Here is a 9,969-nt window from a genome sequence, read left to right as displayed (position 1 = left end):
GTATCCATCTTCCAGGATGCTGTGCATTGGTATGTAGAAGAATGGGTAGAGCATTTTCGTTTCCTCCAGATTCGAAAGTTGCTCGATCAAGTTGGACACATTGAAATACTCCTGCGGTGACATGATGTTAAGCGCAATAATCCGTACATCTTTGCACTTTAACATTATGGTCCCGCCTTCCGGAATGTTGTTGACTAAGTGTGGTTTCCGCTCGACGAGATCTATATTTTGGCGTAGGAGCTGCATGAGATTATAAAACATACACATTAATATTCGGAAACACCAACCGCCAGTAACGCCACATCTTTACGCAAAGGTCTACTATATAACAAAAATTTCTGACCAGGGTAATTCTTAACGTGTGTGCATGCTTTACAAAAACGATGTTTTCCCCTAAGGGACGAAACATCGCTGCTGTGCATCAGCCAAAAATATCGCCAAGAAAAACCGTTACTACGAAAATAATGTGAAAGACAAAGCCAAACACGTTCGAACATGTCCCAGAGGGACTGGTCGGACAAACGAACAAAGGTATGTCTCGAAAATTGCGATGGCGGCATATACTTCACCGCAATGTGTTTTCAACAGAACTCACTTTTCCACATCCGGGTACCCATACAAAAGAGTCACCAACCGTCGCGAGCGATTGTGTGCCGTTTCCTGTGCGACAGACGGACGTTTCAGACACATGAGCAAAAAACTTTAACAAAATGTCTGAACACGCTTCCAACAAATTAGGTTAGAGCGCGCAAGGAAACACGTTCCGGGCAATTCAACCTTGATTGACTCGAGATAGTACCCAAAATGGTAGTCGTTTTAGCACACCATATGGCACAAAATGTGAGGTTACAAACGGGCAACACTCTTGCAATTGGCCGAGGCATTTGCACGGCAAAGATAATAAATTTTGTCTTACTCATAGTTCCTGGCGAGCTCACTGGGGACGACGACTTTTGGCGGCACGCTGATCGACCGGAAATTATGCCGCCATCACTGCACACGGTCCAACTTCACGTGAAGTTGGACCAACGGTGACCACGGACCGATAAATCTTTTTGGGCGAAACGTCAAAATATTTTATGAATGTTGCTTTTATGAATTTTTGAACCTAACTAAGACACTGCGAACCTGAACCTGACACAGACCTGTCAGACAAATGGCACACCGGCGCTTATACAAACCTTGGTAACTGAAATGTCAAAAACGTAAACAAACCGTGGGAGATTTTTGTCGATTTACTCGTTTTCAGTTAATTCGTTCGACTCATCACTGCCAAAAACAGATTCACCAACTCAAGCGGTAATTTTAGGTTTTCTCATCTTCCGCATCTTACACTAACTATTGTTCGTCCCTTTTTAGATGGCTCCTCCGCTGATGGCAAACTTTCAATCTCACCTGGCGCAAGTGGAAGTTTGCGATGTTCAGTACAATATTCGCGTGTTAAAGATGAAGGACTCACTGTTTGTCTACATTGGTGAAAATAAAGCCGAAACGTTTAACGAGCTAGCCGTTGCCATGCCAAGTAGCCGCGACGACGACGAAGCGCTGGCATCAAAACTCATTGGCCCGGACGGAACCGCATCGCAGCTGTTGGCCCAGCGGCTGGCCAAGAAACTCAAGAAGCAAGTGTACTTGAGCCTGGGTGAAAGCGTTCCAAATGATCTGATCGTGAGACCGTCGATTGAGAAAAAGATTTTTGAAGACATTAAGAACAATGTGGAGTGCTTTTGAATGGAGCATGGGCGTATTTAGGAATTGGAAGGAAATCGGGAGGATCTGGTGAATCGAGAAACTGGGCTTCGCTTTGTTGACCTCATGAGAAACGTGCTATTCTTATCATTGTGCGATTTTGCGTGATGCTTGAAACCGTGAATGTAATGTATGCATTTTTGCTGTGCTATAAACTATTTTTTGAAAATATATAATAATCAGAAAAGTATTTTACGAATTACACTCATTTAGCCACAGGGTTCGAGTATTTTCAGGTGAACCATGAGTTTTTAGCTGGCTGAAAAAGTTACATATAAATCATTTTAGAGCATAACTTCGCGCCACATCAGCCAGTCAACATTTAAAAGTAGCAACAACCAATTCCATCGTTACTCTAGCGCGACGGGCTTAGTGTTAGATAATTGGTCGCACTCGAATTCAACTAGGTACGACATAATTTGGCGTATTTTATGTTCAAGCTTGTTTAACCATTCGATAAAGATCGATCGAAAGTGAAACTAGCAATTTGCTTGGATCAGATAGAGCTTTCCTGGCAATTTCTCTCTCATTAAATGTCACATCGGTTTCGGATCGGTTTAAACGCTCCACGCAAAGACCTTATTTGTCCAAATTCAAGCTCGGAATAAGACGTATGTTCAACGAAACATATTATCTATTTTTTGGCAAGATCTTGTACACACAACATTCGCGGTTTCTGGCCGCTGATGCTGGTTTACTCGGCCCACCAAGCAGAACGCCCCGGAGTCTTTTCGGTTTCACCTGTGCGCATAAGATATTATCCCGCGGTTCCGGAGAGACGCATTTGAATAATCGCCCATTTCTTTATCCGCAGTGTGTTTTGTTTTACTTTTTCGTCTGTTGCTGGCTTTCAATCGGATTTAATCTACCGCGCCATTTTGGGCTCGGTAGACGAATTCAAAATTAGGTCATGAAACATTCGCATTGTTTCGTCGTTTTTGGTCTCGGTGTTTGGTCCACACGACGAAACCCACCAGGCACCGAACCAAGCCTCGTAATAGGTTTTTTCTACAGTTGTTACCGCATTATGGTCGGCTCGACTGGACAGCATTCTGCATCGGCCGCAAAAACGCGTGTTGTAGACGCGTTGGAACGCGGGCCATTCGATGCGCAGGTCGCGTAATTTACCCGCGAGAACCGTATGCCATGTTTGGACGATCTAAACGAAGAGTACGAAGGCAAAAGTTATATCACCCCCTGACGGAGGTTAATCATGGCTAATTGTGCCCGGAGAATTGTTTGGGTGGTGCCAGTCGGGTGATTCTATCGTTACATCTTCGGTGTTGTAAATGAAACGACCACGTTTTGTCGATTCTGTGCGATAGCGTCGCTTACAGTGTGGGAAATAAGAAACGGGTCGATCTTTTTAGAGGACCTTCTTGGCTTGTGAGGAAAATAATAATAATTATTAAAATTATCTGTATGATCTATGAAGTTATCTGATTAACAAAGCGGTTGGCCAGTGGTAACACAAGAGGAAAAGGTTCAAATAACTAGCAATCAATCAGCTCACTCGCTTCTCTGTCGAGTCCATCTAAAGAGGCATCACAGACCATTTAAGGATTTCATGATAGGTGTGAGAACATCCCTTAAATCGTTTCATAGATAGTTGAAGATTCACGCTCATGTTCTGACACCGAAAGCTGTAAAGATGGACTCGCTAAAGATGGGATCCTTACAGCCGAGTGTCGTTAAGAAATAATCGCGATGTCCGACCGATATTCATCTTTTCCATTTGGGAGTGTTGATCACTGATCGCCTGTTCCGTGCCACCGTCAGTGCCTTCGTTCCGGTAGCAGGAAATTGGAGACGCGAGTCCATAAAGTGAAGCAGAGGTACGCGCGCATGTACACGATTAACCGACTTAATAATCGAGGGCCGCGGCCGCTTGGTCGGCCCCTCGTCGGTGGTCCCGGCACGCCATTACGCAACCGCAGGCAAGATTTTATGCACAGTTTTTCTTCGCGTTTTCTCCGCATCATTTCTGCATCAACTGCGGCCGCTGGCCACGGCCCCCAAGGGCGTTCGAGTACTTTGCGTCGGCCCGGCCATTACCCGGGCCGCGGAGCCTGGGCTTTCGCTTTCTTTCTCGTCTAGGCTTATCAATGGCCACTGCGGTACATGCGGTATGGTGCAGAGCCTCCATCAAAACGCTAGAGGAAGCATTTCTCTCGCATTATTTCCCATCTCGCTACATTTTCTGTCGGCCAACAAAACCTGATGTTGGCGGTGGTGTGCTTCCTCTTACACGGTTAGCCTTCGAACTGGAGTACAGCTTCCCCACCGTGGAGTCTTCTCCGTTGTTAGGAAGGAAGTACTGAACCAAACGAGGTACTGTCTTTAATCGATTATGGGGGCAAACGTGTAAAACGTAGCTCACTTGGCGGATTCAATGGTGCCTTTTGGTTTGTTCCTTCAATCGTAATAAGCACCCACGGCGTATTATGTGTCCAGCATCCCCGGCACTACAAGGAGCAACCCTAGCCGGAGAAATTGCACTTCTTGTGCCTTAGGTGCCAGTCAGCAAAGCGTAAACTTGCTCCGATTTGGCGATTGGATACGGTATCGAGCACCTGTTGAGCCAGGCGACGCGTGTCCAGCACGGCAAGTGGTTGCTCCAGGCAGTGGCTTTAATTGACCTATCACCCACTCCTCCGGTCGGATGCCAAGGGCGATGGTTTCCGTTTACAGCTTCTGCAGTTTAAACCAACATTATGATCTTCGGATAAAAATCATCCCTGATTCTTGTTTTCACACATAGTGGCTATAAGAAGTAAATAATGAGTATGACCTTCTCTCATCAATTCAAATATTAATAAAACACCAGAACCAATCATGAATCATACACAATATTATATGGCATTTCGTTGGATTCATTTCAATACATTTACTAAACTTTTCACTCACTAATGATCGAGTGATTGAGCATGAAATCAATGTTTTTAAGCTTGAAATGATTGTTTCGATTTTCAGCAACAGCAAAGCATTGCACTAATAGTGCCTCAGTCGAGTAGTCGGACAAATTCCAAAACTGAAACGCTTTTTGAACATTTTTCTAGGTACGAAACGTGGTGAACCCGAAAATGGTTACTGCTACTATGGGCAAGTGGACCACTTTCCTATTGCGGAGCACTTGTCAATCTAATGCAGCCGGACAACGTTGTGAATTTTGTCACATAATCATCAGGAAGTTGGCCTGGTTTTTTCCACGTTAAGGAATCCCCCCGGTGACAGGTTTTCCCGGCGTGTCCTACAACGATCGGACGATCGGAACCTCTGTTGGACGATTACAGCATAGGAAAGACGGTTTTTAGCTGACTCGTGCCACAGATAATACTGATCGCACCCCATCGTCCCCCGATGAGAATGATGACAATTATGTCTCGCGGAAGTGTTACATTATTTAACAGCACAACCGGTCGCGTTCAGGGTTCAAAATCATAATCACCTATGCCAGAACCGACTTGAGATGTCGCGACTGAAGGCTAGCGCGCCATTACTTTTGCCTACGCCTCCAGCAGTCTTACCTTAAGTAGATTGGTTTCTAGGTTTTTTGAAACCTTGTTACTTTTTTGTTTAATTTTGGGGTGGTATTTATTAATTGTATTTCTTAAATCTACTGACTAAAATAACCGGAAAACTATGCATTATGAAAGATGGTGCATTGGTAGTCACTAGTCAAATTTCAGTTTAAAGTTCAATTTAATGAACACGAGTGAGTCAAAGAATTGCCGCCTGGACATCGTAGAAAAATGCCAATGAAAAAAACAGTGATTTTTATAAAATTTAATTGAATCTCCATTATCTTGAAAGCAACACCTCTGGTCCATCATCCGCTCGGCGTCGCGGAAAAACGATATTATGTCATCAATATGAAATGTAGGGCTTGCGTTCGCTTCCGTTCCGTTCCGTTTCTTTCCCTTTTCTTTGGAGCGTGGGGCCCTCGATATCTTGTTTCGCAGGCTCCCCTCTTCCACCCGTTCCCCAACGCCGAGTAGCTGCTTCTATTGACGCCTTTATCAATTTCCTCATGCCGATGCCGTTGTCAGATGATGTCAGAGTGTTCCCGATTTGAGCACAGCCCTTTAGCACCCTTCCACAAACCGGAAAGGGAGTCTCCGATCTGGCGTACGGCGAAGATCCGGTTCCAGTGGACTAGCTGAAGGGGCTATAGTCTTAATTTTTGAAATATAAATGTCCCGATCGCGAGATGAAGCGTAATCTGCCGGCACCGCTCGTGCCGAACGGTGCTACGAGGAGGTCATAGGATACACACCGAACCTCCAATCTTGCACGCCTCGTTGAGCTCGCGAACTTTACAGTGCGCTGAACGCAACGGGTTGGGATTCCGTTACAGCCGCGAGAAAGAGGCAAAAAGAAAAGGATTGATCGAAAGCGAAAGGAAAGAGAGATCCACCCGGCCGGAGTTGGCACCACCCAGCCTGGGGCGGAGTGGGGCAAACGGGGGTCGGTTCTATAAGTACGGTGTGGCCGCCGGTGGTTTGCGTTATTTACGGCAGGTCGTCGGTATTGGCAAGTTACGGAACGGAGCGAACAAGTGACCAGAAACTGAAAGTGGAAAATGCACAGGTGTTGTTGATCTAACTCAAGTTCCGGTAAACAATAGTTTCGTGAAAAACAGTAAAGTAGTTGCAGAGCCCCTCGAATCAAGTGCCAGTGAAACACCCGATAGTTTACACCGTAAATAGGTTGATCATTTGGAAAGCCCTGCGAAAACTCGACCTAAAGTGTTCGGATTCATCATCGTCTAACAGTTTTGCATCATGAAGTTGCTTTTAGTGGTAAACGAAATTATTTATTTTCTTAGATTACAAAAAGAGAAAACACAAACGCTCATCTTAACGACGCCATTTTCCCAAACATCACATGCAAATGAGACATACAGCGGTTGCGGTCGTAATTAGGCGCAAGAAAAATCCATTTTCCACGGGTTGGCGTGGTCGTTACAGCCTCCCGCGCCACTGTATGCAACGGATACCGGAACACTGCACACCGGAAACCGAAGGCTTTTCTTAGAGTAATGGAATCGCAGCTCGATAACGTCGTTGCGTTGCGCTGAGGCGCAATCAAATCCACCAAAAAACAATCATTGAGTTGCGCGTGCGGTTGCGTCATGATTTTTTTGGGAGTGGAGATGGCAAAAGTGGAAAATGTGCTTTAATTTTATCGTCAACTGGGCATAAGAGAGACTGAGTGGTGTTATGTGTAGTCGGAGTGGAAAAAAAATGTTTAAAAGATTTAGCAATTTCTTTCGTTCCGTTGTGACATGATTTCGCGATCGCTAGGCCGTTTGCGTTGCTTATTTTGAGGGTGTTTTGTGGAGTGGTTTGTAGATCATATTGAGATTGTTTCTTGACAAAGCTGGAAACAAAATGAGTAGGAAAAGCGAATTTTATAAACATACAAAACTTTCGACTTTTGAAATTAATAATAACATACGATTGCTTTCGTTACCAACAGCTTGCAACAACCTGCCTTGTGGGAGCAAGTCTCCTGCTGGCCTCACCCGTTCGGCAGAACAAACCGCGCGCCCTGGTTACGAGCCGCGAAGACACGGTGACGGCGGAACCGTCGAAGCAGAAACCCCAGTACCTGATTCAAGTGAAGCCCAAAGACGAGGAAGAGGACGAACTCTCGAAATTGGTGGATTTTTTCGCGAATGGGGAGATCGGCTCGCCCAGCGAATCAACCGGATCTCCCCACACGACATCCTACGGCTCCTATAGTCCCTCCCGAGACGATCTGACCGAACCGCTGCTGCCGCCTCCGGTCGAACAAAATGAACCAAACTACTACGCCGCCAAGCCGAAGAAAACCAAGGGCAAGAAGTACATTCCGACGCAGAAACTCATCAACTTGAAGAACGCCGACGGTGTGGAGAAACACGCCAATGAAAAGTCCCGCCTGGGTAGTCAGGGCGGTTCGGAACAAGGATCGGATTACAGCGACGAGGAAACCTTCTTCCTGGACGCGATCGATCTTGACAAACTACTGGCCAGCGCGTTGCTAGGAGAGCAGGACGCCAAAGCGGAAGCCACCGGGGCGGCATCGAGACGTTTACTGTTGCCACTGCACTTAGAGGAGCTCAATCAGGGCGAGTTCGTGCCCAGCCGCAACCGGAGGGTGGACCAGTACACACGGCCCGTGGCCGGCGAGGACGAAGGTGCTCGAATCGATTTTCAAATGCACGGCCACAATGGACCGAACAGCTACAAGTTTGGCTATGACACGGGTGAAGGGTGAAGATCTTTTGTGACTAACTGCACGATTCCTGTTTTGTGTTATGCACGGTTTTTTTTCCTGGTTCCCTTGTTCCCAAGTTTCCCGATGTGTACTAATATCGTTATCCTGCCGACAGACAATTAACGCTCGGTCATCTATTTGGTCTATTCCGTAGGAAGAATCGTCAGTTCCATGTAGAAGAGCGAGATGACGAAGGCAATGTTCGGGGACGCTACGGTTACTACATGAGGTCCGGAAAGTTTCGCATCGTCAACTACAGCTCCTCACCGGAAACGGGATTCAGGATAGAGCCGTAACGTGCCGGACATGCCACCGCACAAATTAATCTTTGCTACCTGTTTATGATTTATTTATTTACTTTACATTACGACCGATTGCTCGTCCACTCCGAAAGCATTAAGACAACGTTCACCATTTTTCATAGCCATCCGTTTCTGTTCGTGGCCACTGGAGAGAATGGTCAAATAAAGCCAAATGAATTGAGTTAAAGTTGAAGTCTTCATGCACTGCGAACACTAATCTTATTCATGGAGTATGGACCTGTTGAGAACCGTAGGCAAGAATACAACATTTTCACAACATTCCAACAGTTTATTTAGCATACAAACACATACAGGAATGATCGATTGTTCGACCTAGGCATTTCGACCTAGGCATTTAATCGATCGACCTAGGCATTTAATCGTTTTGTAACCGCGACAAATTGATCCTCAATATCATCCAGCAATCCCGAGGCACCGAACCGGAACAATTCGGGGGTGAGCCACTCGCTGCCAAGCGTTTGTTGTACCATGACCATCCAGGCGATAGCATCCTGGACGGTTCGCACGCCACCCGCTGGTTTGAGGCCAATTTTCTTCCCGGTCAAACGATAGAATTTCTGAATGGCACGGATCATGACGAGTCCTACGGGGAGCGTGGCATTGACCGTTTCCTTGCCGGTGGACGTTTTAATGAAATCCGATCCGGCCATCATCGCCACCATTGATGCTTTGAACACCTGTATGTGAAAAGATATACCGAAGATTAACCGAAAGCAAAAGGGGACTGCTCCGAGTTCTGGTTTCGCTTACATTGACCATTGTACCGCACTCTCCGATACCCAGGATTGCCTTCATATGCACTTTGTCACCGCAAGCTTCGCGCATGCTTACAATCTCGTGGTACAGTTGGTCCCACTTACCGGTCAGTACCAAACTCCGATCGATAACGATGTCTATCTCGGTTGCGCCCTGCTCGATGGCGTACCGTATTTCCTGCAATCTGGTTTCCAGTGGATACGATCCGGACGGAAAGCCAGTGGCCACCGATGCGATTTGGATCTTACCAATCATACCCAGTGCCTTCAGTGCCCGGTTTGCGTCGGCCACACGTGTGGGATAGACACAAACCGCGGCAGTGTGCACTTTTCCCTTCATGCTGACAAACGAAGAGTAGTCAGAAAAAGGGTACGCGGCCCTGAAGCAAAGTCTGGCAACGTTCGAGTCCGTATCATCTCCGGCGAGTGTCGTCAAATCGGTTAGCCGAAGCGCGAGCAGTGTGTGCTCAAGGAGTTCGCGGTCTGAGACGCGTCTGATAAGGGCAGAAGTCAAGAGGTCAACGGAACGCACCACGCTGGAAAGATTTACCCGGACGTTGGTAAGATGTGCTTTATCTAGAAGTACAGATATTCTATAAGTTGCAAAAACAGGCTCGTGAAAAACAAATTCCATGTTTCAAACCACTTACCGAGAGGCATTTCTTTATTTGCCGGCATTTTTGTGGGTTGAAAACGGGTTCCAGCTGATAAGAGAAGAGATTAAACGTAGCACGCGACAGCAACGTTTATGTGTTATTAAGTTATTAATTGTGTTGTGTTAATTTAAGTTATTTCAACTTACATTGGAGAATTTGAGGCACAATTGATATTGCAAAAGATAACAAAACACAAAACGATACCAATACTATCTCTCTATG

General features: G+C 46.1%; 3 protein-coding genes across 3 annotated transcripts; 2 read left to right on the top strand and 1 right to left on the bottom strand.

The window, feature by feature from the left end:
• Positions 1-1,221: 1,221 nt before the first annotated feature.
• LOC128273677 (uncharacterized) lies at positions 1,222-1,926 on the top strand. Its single transcript, XM_053011702.1, has 2 exons — positions 1,222-1,299; positions 1,360-1,926. The coding sequence occupies exon 2, from the start codon at positions 1,360-1,362 to the stop codon at positions 1,729-1,731; it is 372 nt and encodes a 123-aa protein (XP_052867662.1). The 5' UTR covers positions 1,222-1,299; the 3' UTR covers positions 1,732-1,926.
• A 4,607-nt stretch (positions 1,927-6,533) lies between these two features.
• Positions 6,534-8,306, top strand: LOC128274026 (uncharacterized). Its single transcript, XM_053012109.1, has 3 exons — positions 6,534-6,551; positions 7,231-7,933; positions 8,168-8,306. The coding sequence occupies exons 1-3, from the start codon at positions 6,534-6,536 to the stop codon at positions 8,188-8,190; spliced, it is 744 nt and encodes a 247-aa protein (XP_052868069.1). The 3' UTR covers positions 8,191-8,306.
• A 377-nt stretch (positions 8,307-8,683) lies between these two features.
• LOC128270617 (deoxyribose-phosphate aldolase) lies at positions 8,684-9,831 on the bottom strand. Its single transcript, XM_053008028.1, has 3 exons — positions 9,742-9,831; positions 9,087-9,667; positions 8,684-9,013 (listed from the first exon to the last, which is right to left on the bottom strand). The coding sequence occupies exons 1-3, from the start codon at positions 9,767-9,769 to the stop codon at positions 8,684-8,686; spliced, it is 939 nt and encodes a 312-aa protein (XP_052863988.1). The 5' UTR covers positions 9,770-9,831.
• Positions 9,832-9,969: the final 138 nt, after the last annotated feature.

Source organism: Anopheles cruzii, chromosome 3 (assembly GCF_943734635.1).
Source record: "Anopheles cruzii chromosome 3, idAnoCruzAS_RS32_06, whole genome shotgun sequence".
Lineage (NCBI taxonomy): Eukaryota > Metazoa > Arthropoda > Insecta > Diptera > Culicidae > Anopheles > Anopheles cruzii.
Note: the sequence above shows the minus strand (reverse complement) of the source record. Positions and strands in the feature narration are given on the sequence as shown.

What these genes read in the sequence shown, in the direction of transcription:
- LOC128273677 (XM_053011702.1), top strand. Translation starts at nt 1,360, where the DNA reads ATGGCTCCTCCGCTGATGGCAAACTTTCAATCTCACCTGGCGCAAGTG.
- LOC128274026 (XM_053012109.1), top strand. An exon ending in CGTGGCCGGCGAGGACGAAG is followed by an intron (nt 7,934 to 8,167) that starts GTGCTCGAATCG and finishes TCTATTCCGTAG; the next exon opens with GAAGAATCGTCAGTTCCATG.
- LOC128270617 (XM_053008028.1), bottom strand. Translation starts at nt 9,769, where the DNA reads ATGCCGGCAAATAAAGAAATGCCTCTCG. An exon ending in AAATAAAGAAATGCCTCTCG is followed by an intron (nt 9,668 to 9,741) that starts GTAAGTGGTTTG and finishes CTGTACTTCTAG; the next exon opens with ATAAAGCACATCTTACCAAC. An exon ending in AGTGCGGTACAATGGTCAAT is followed by an intron (nt 9,014 to 9,086) that starts GTAAGCGAAACC and finishes TTTCACATACAG; the next exon opens with GTGTTCAAAGCATCAATGGT.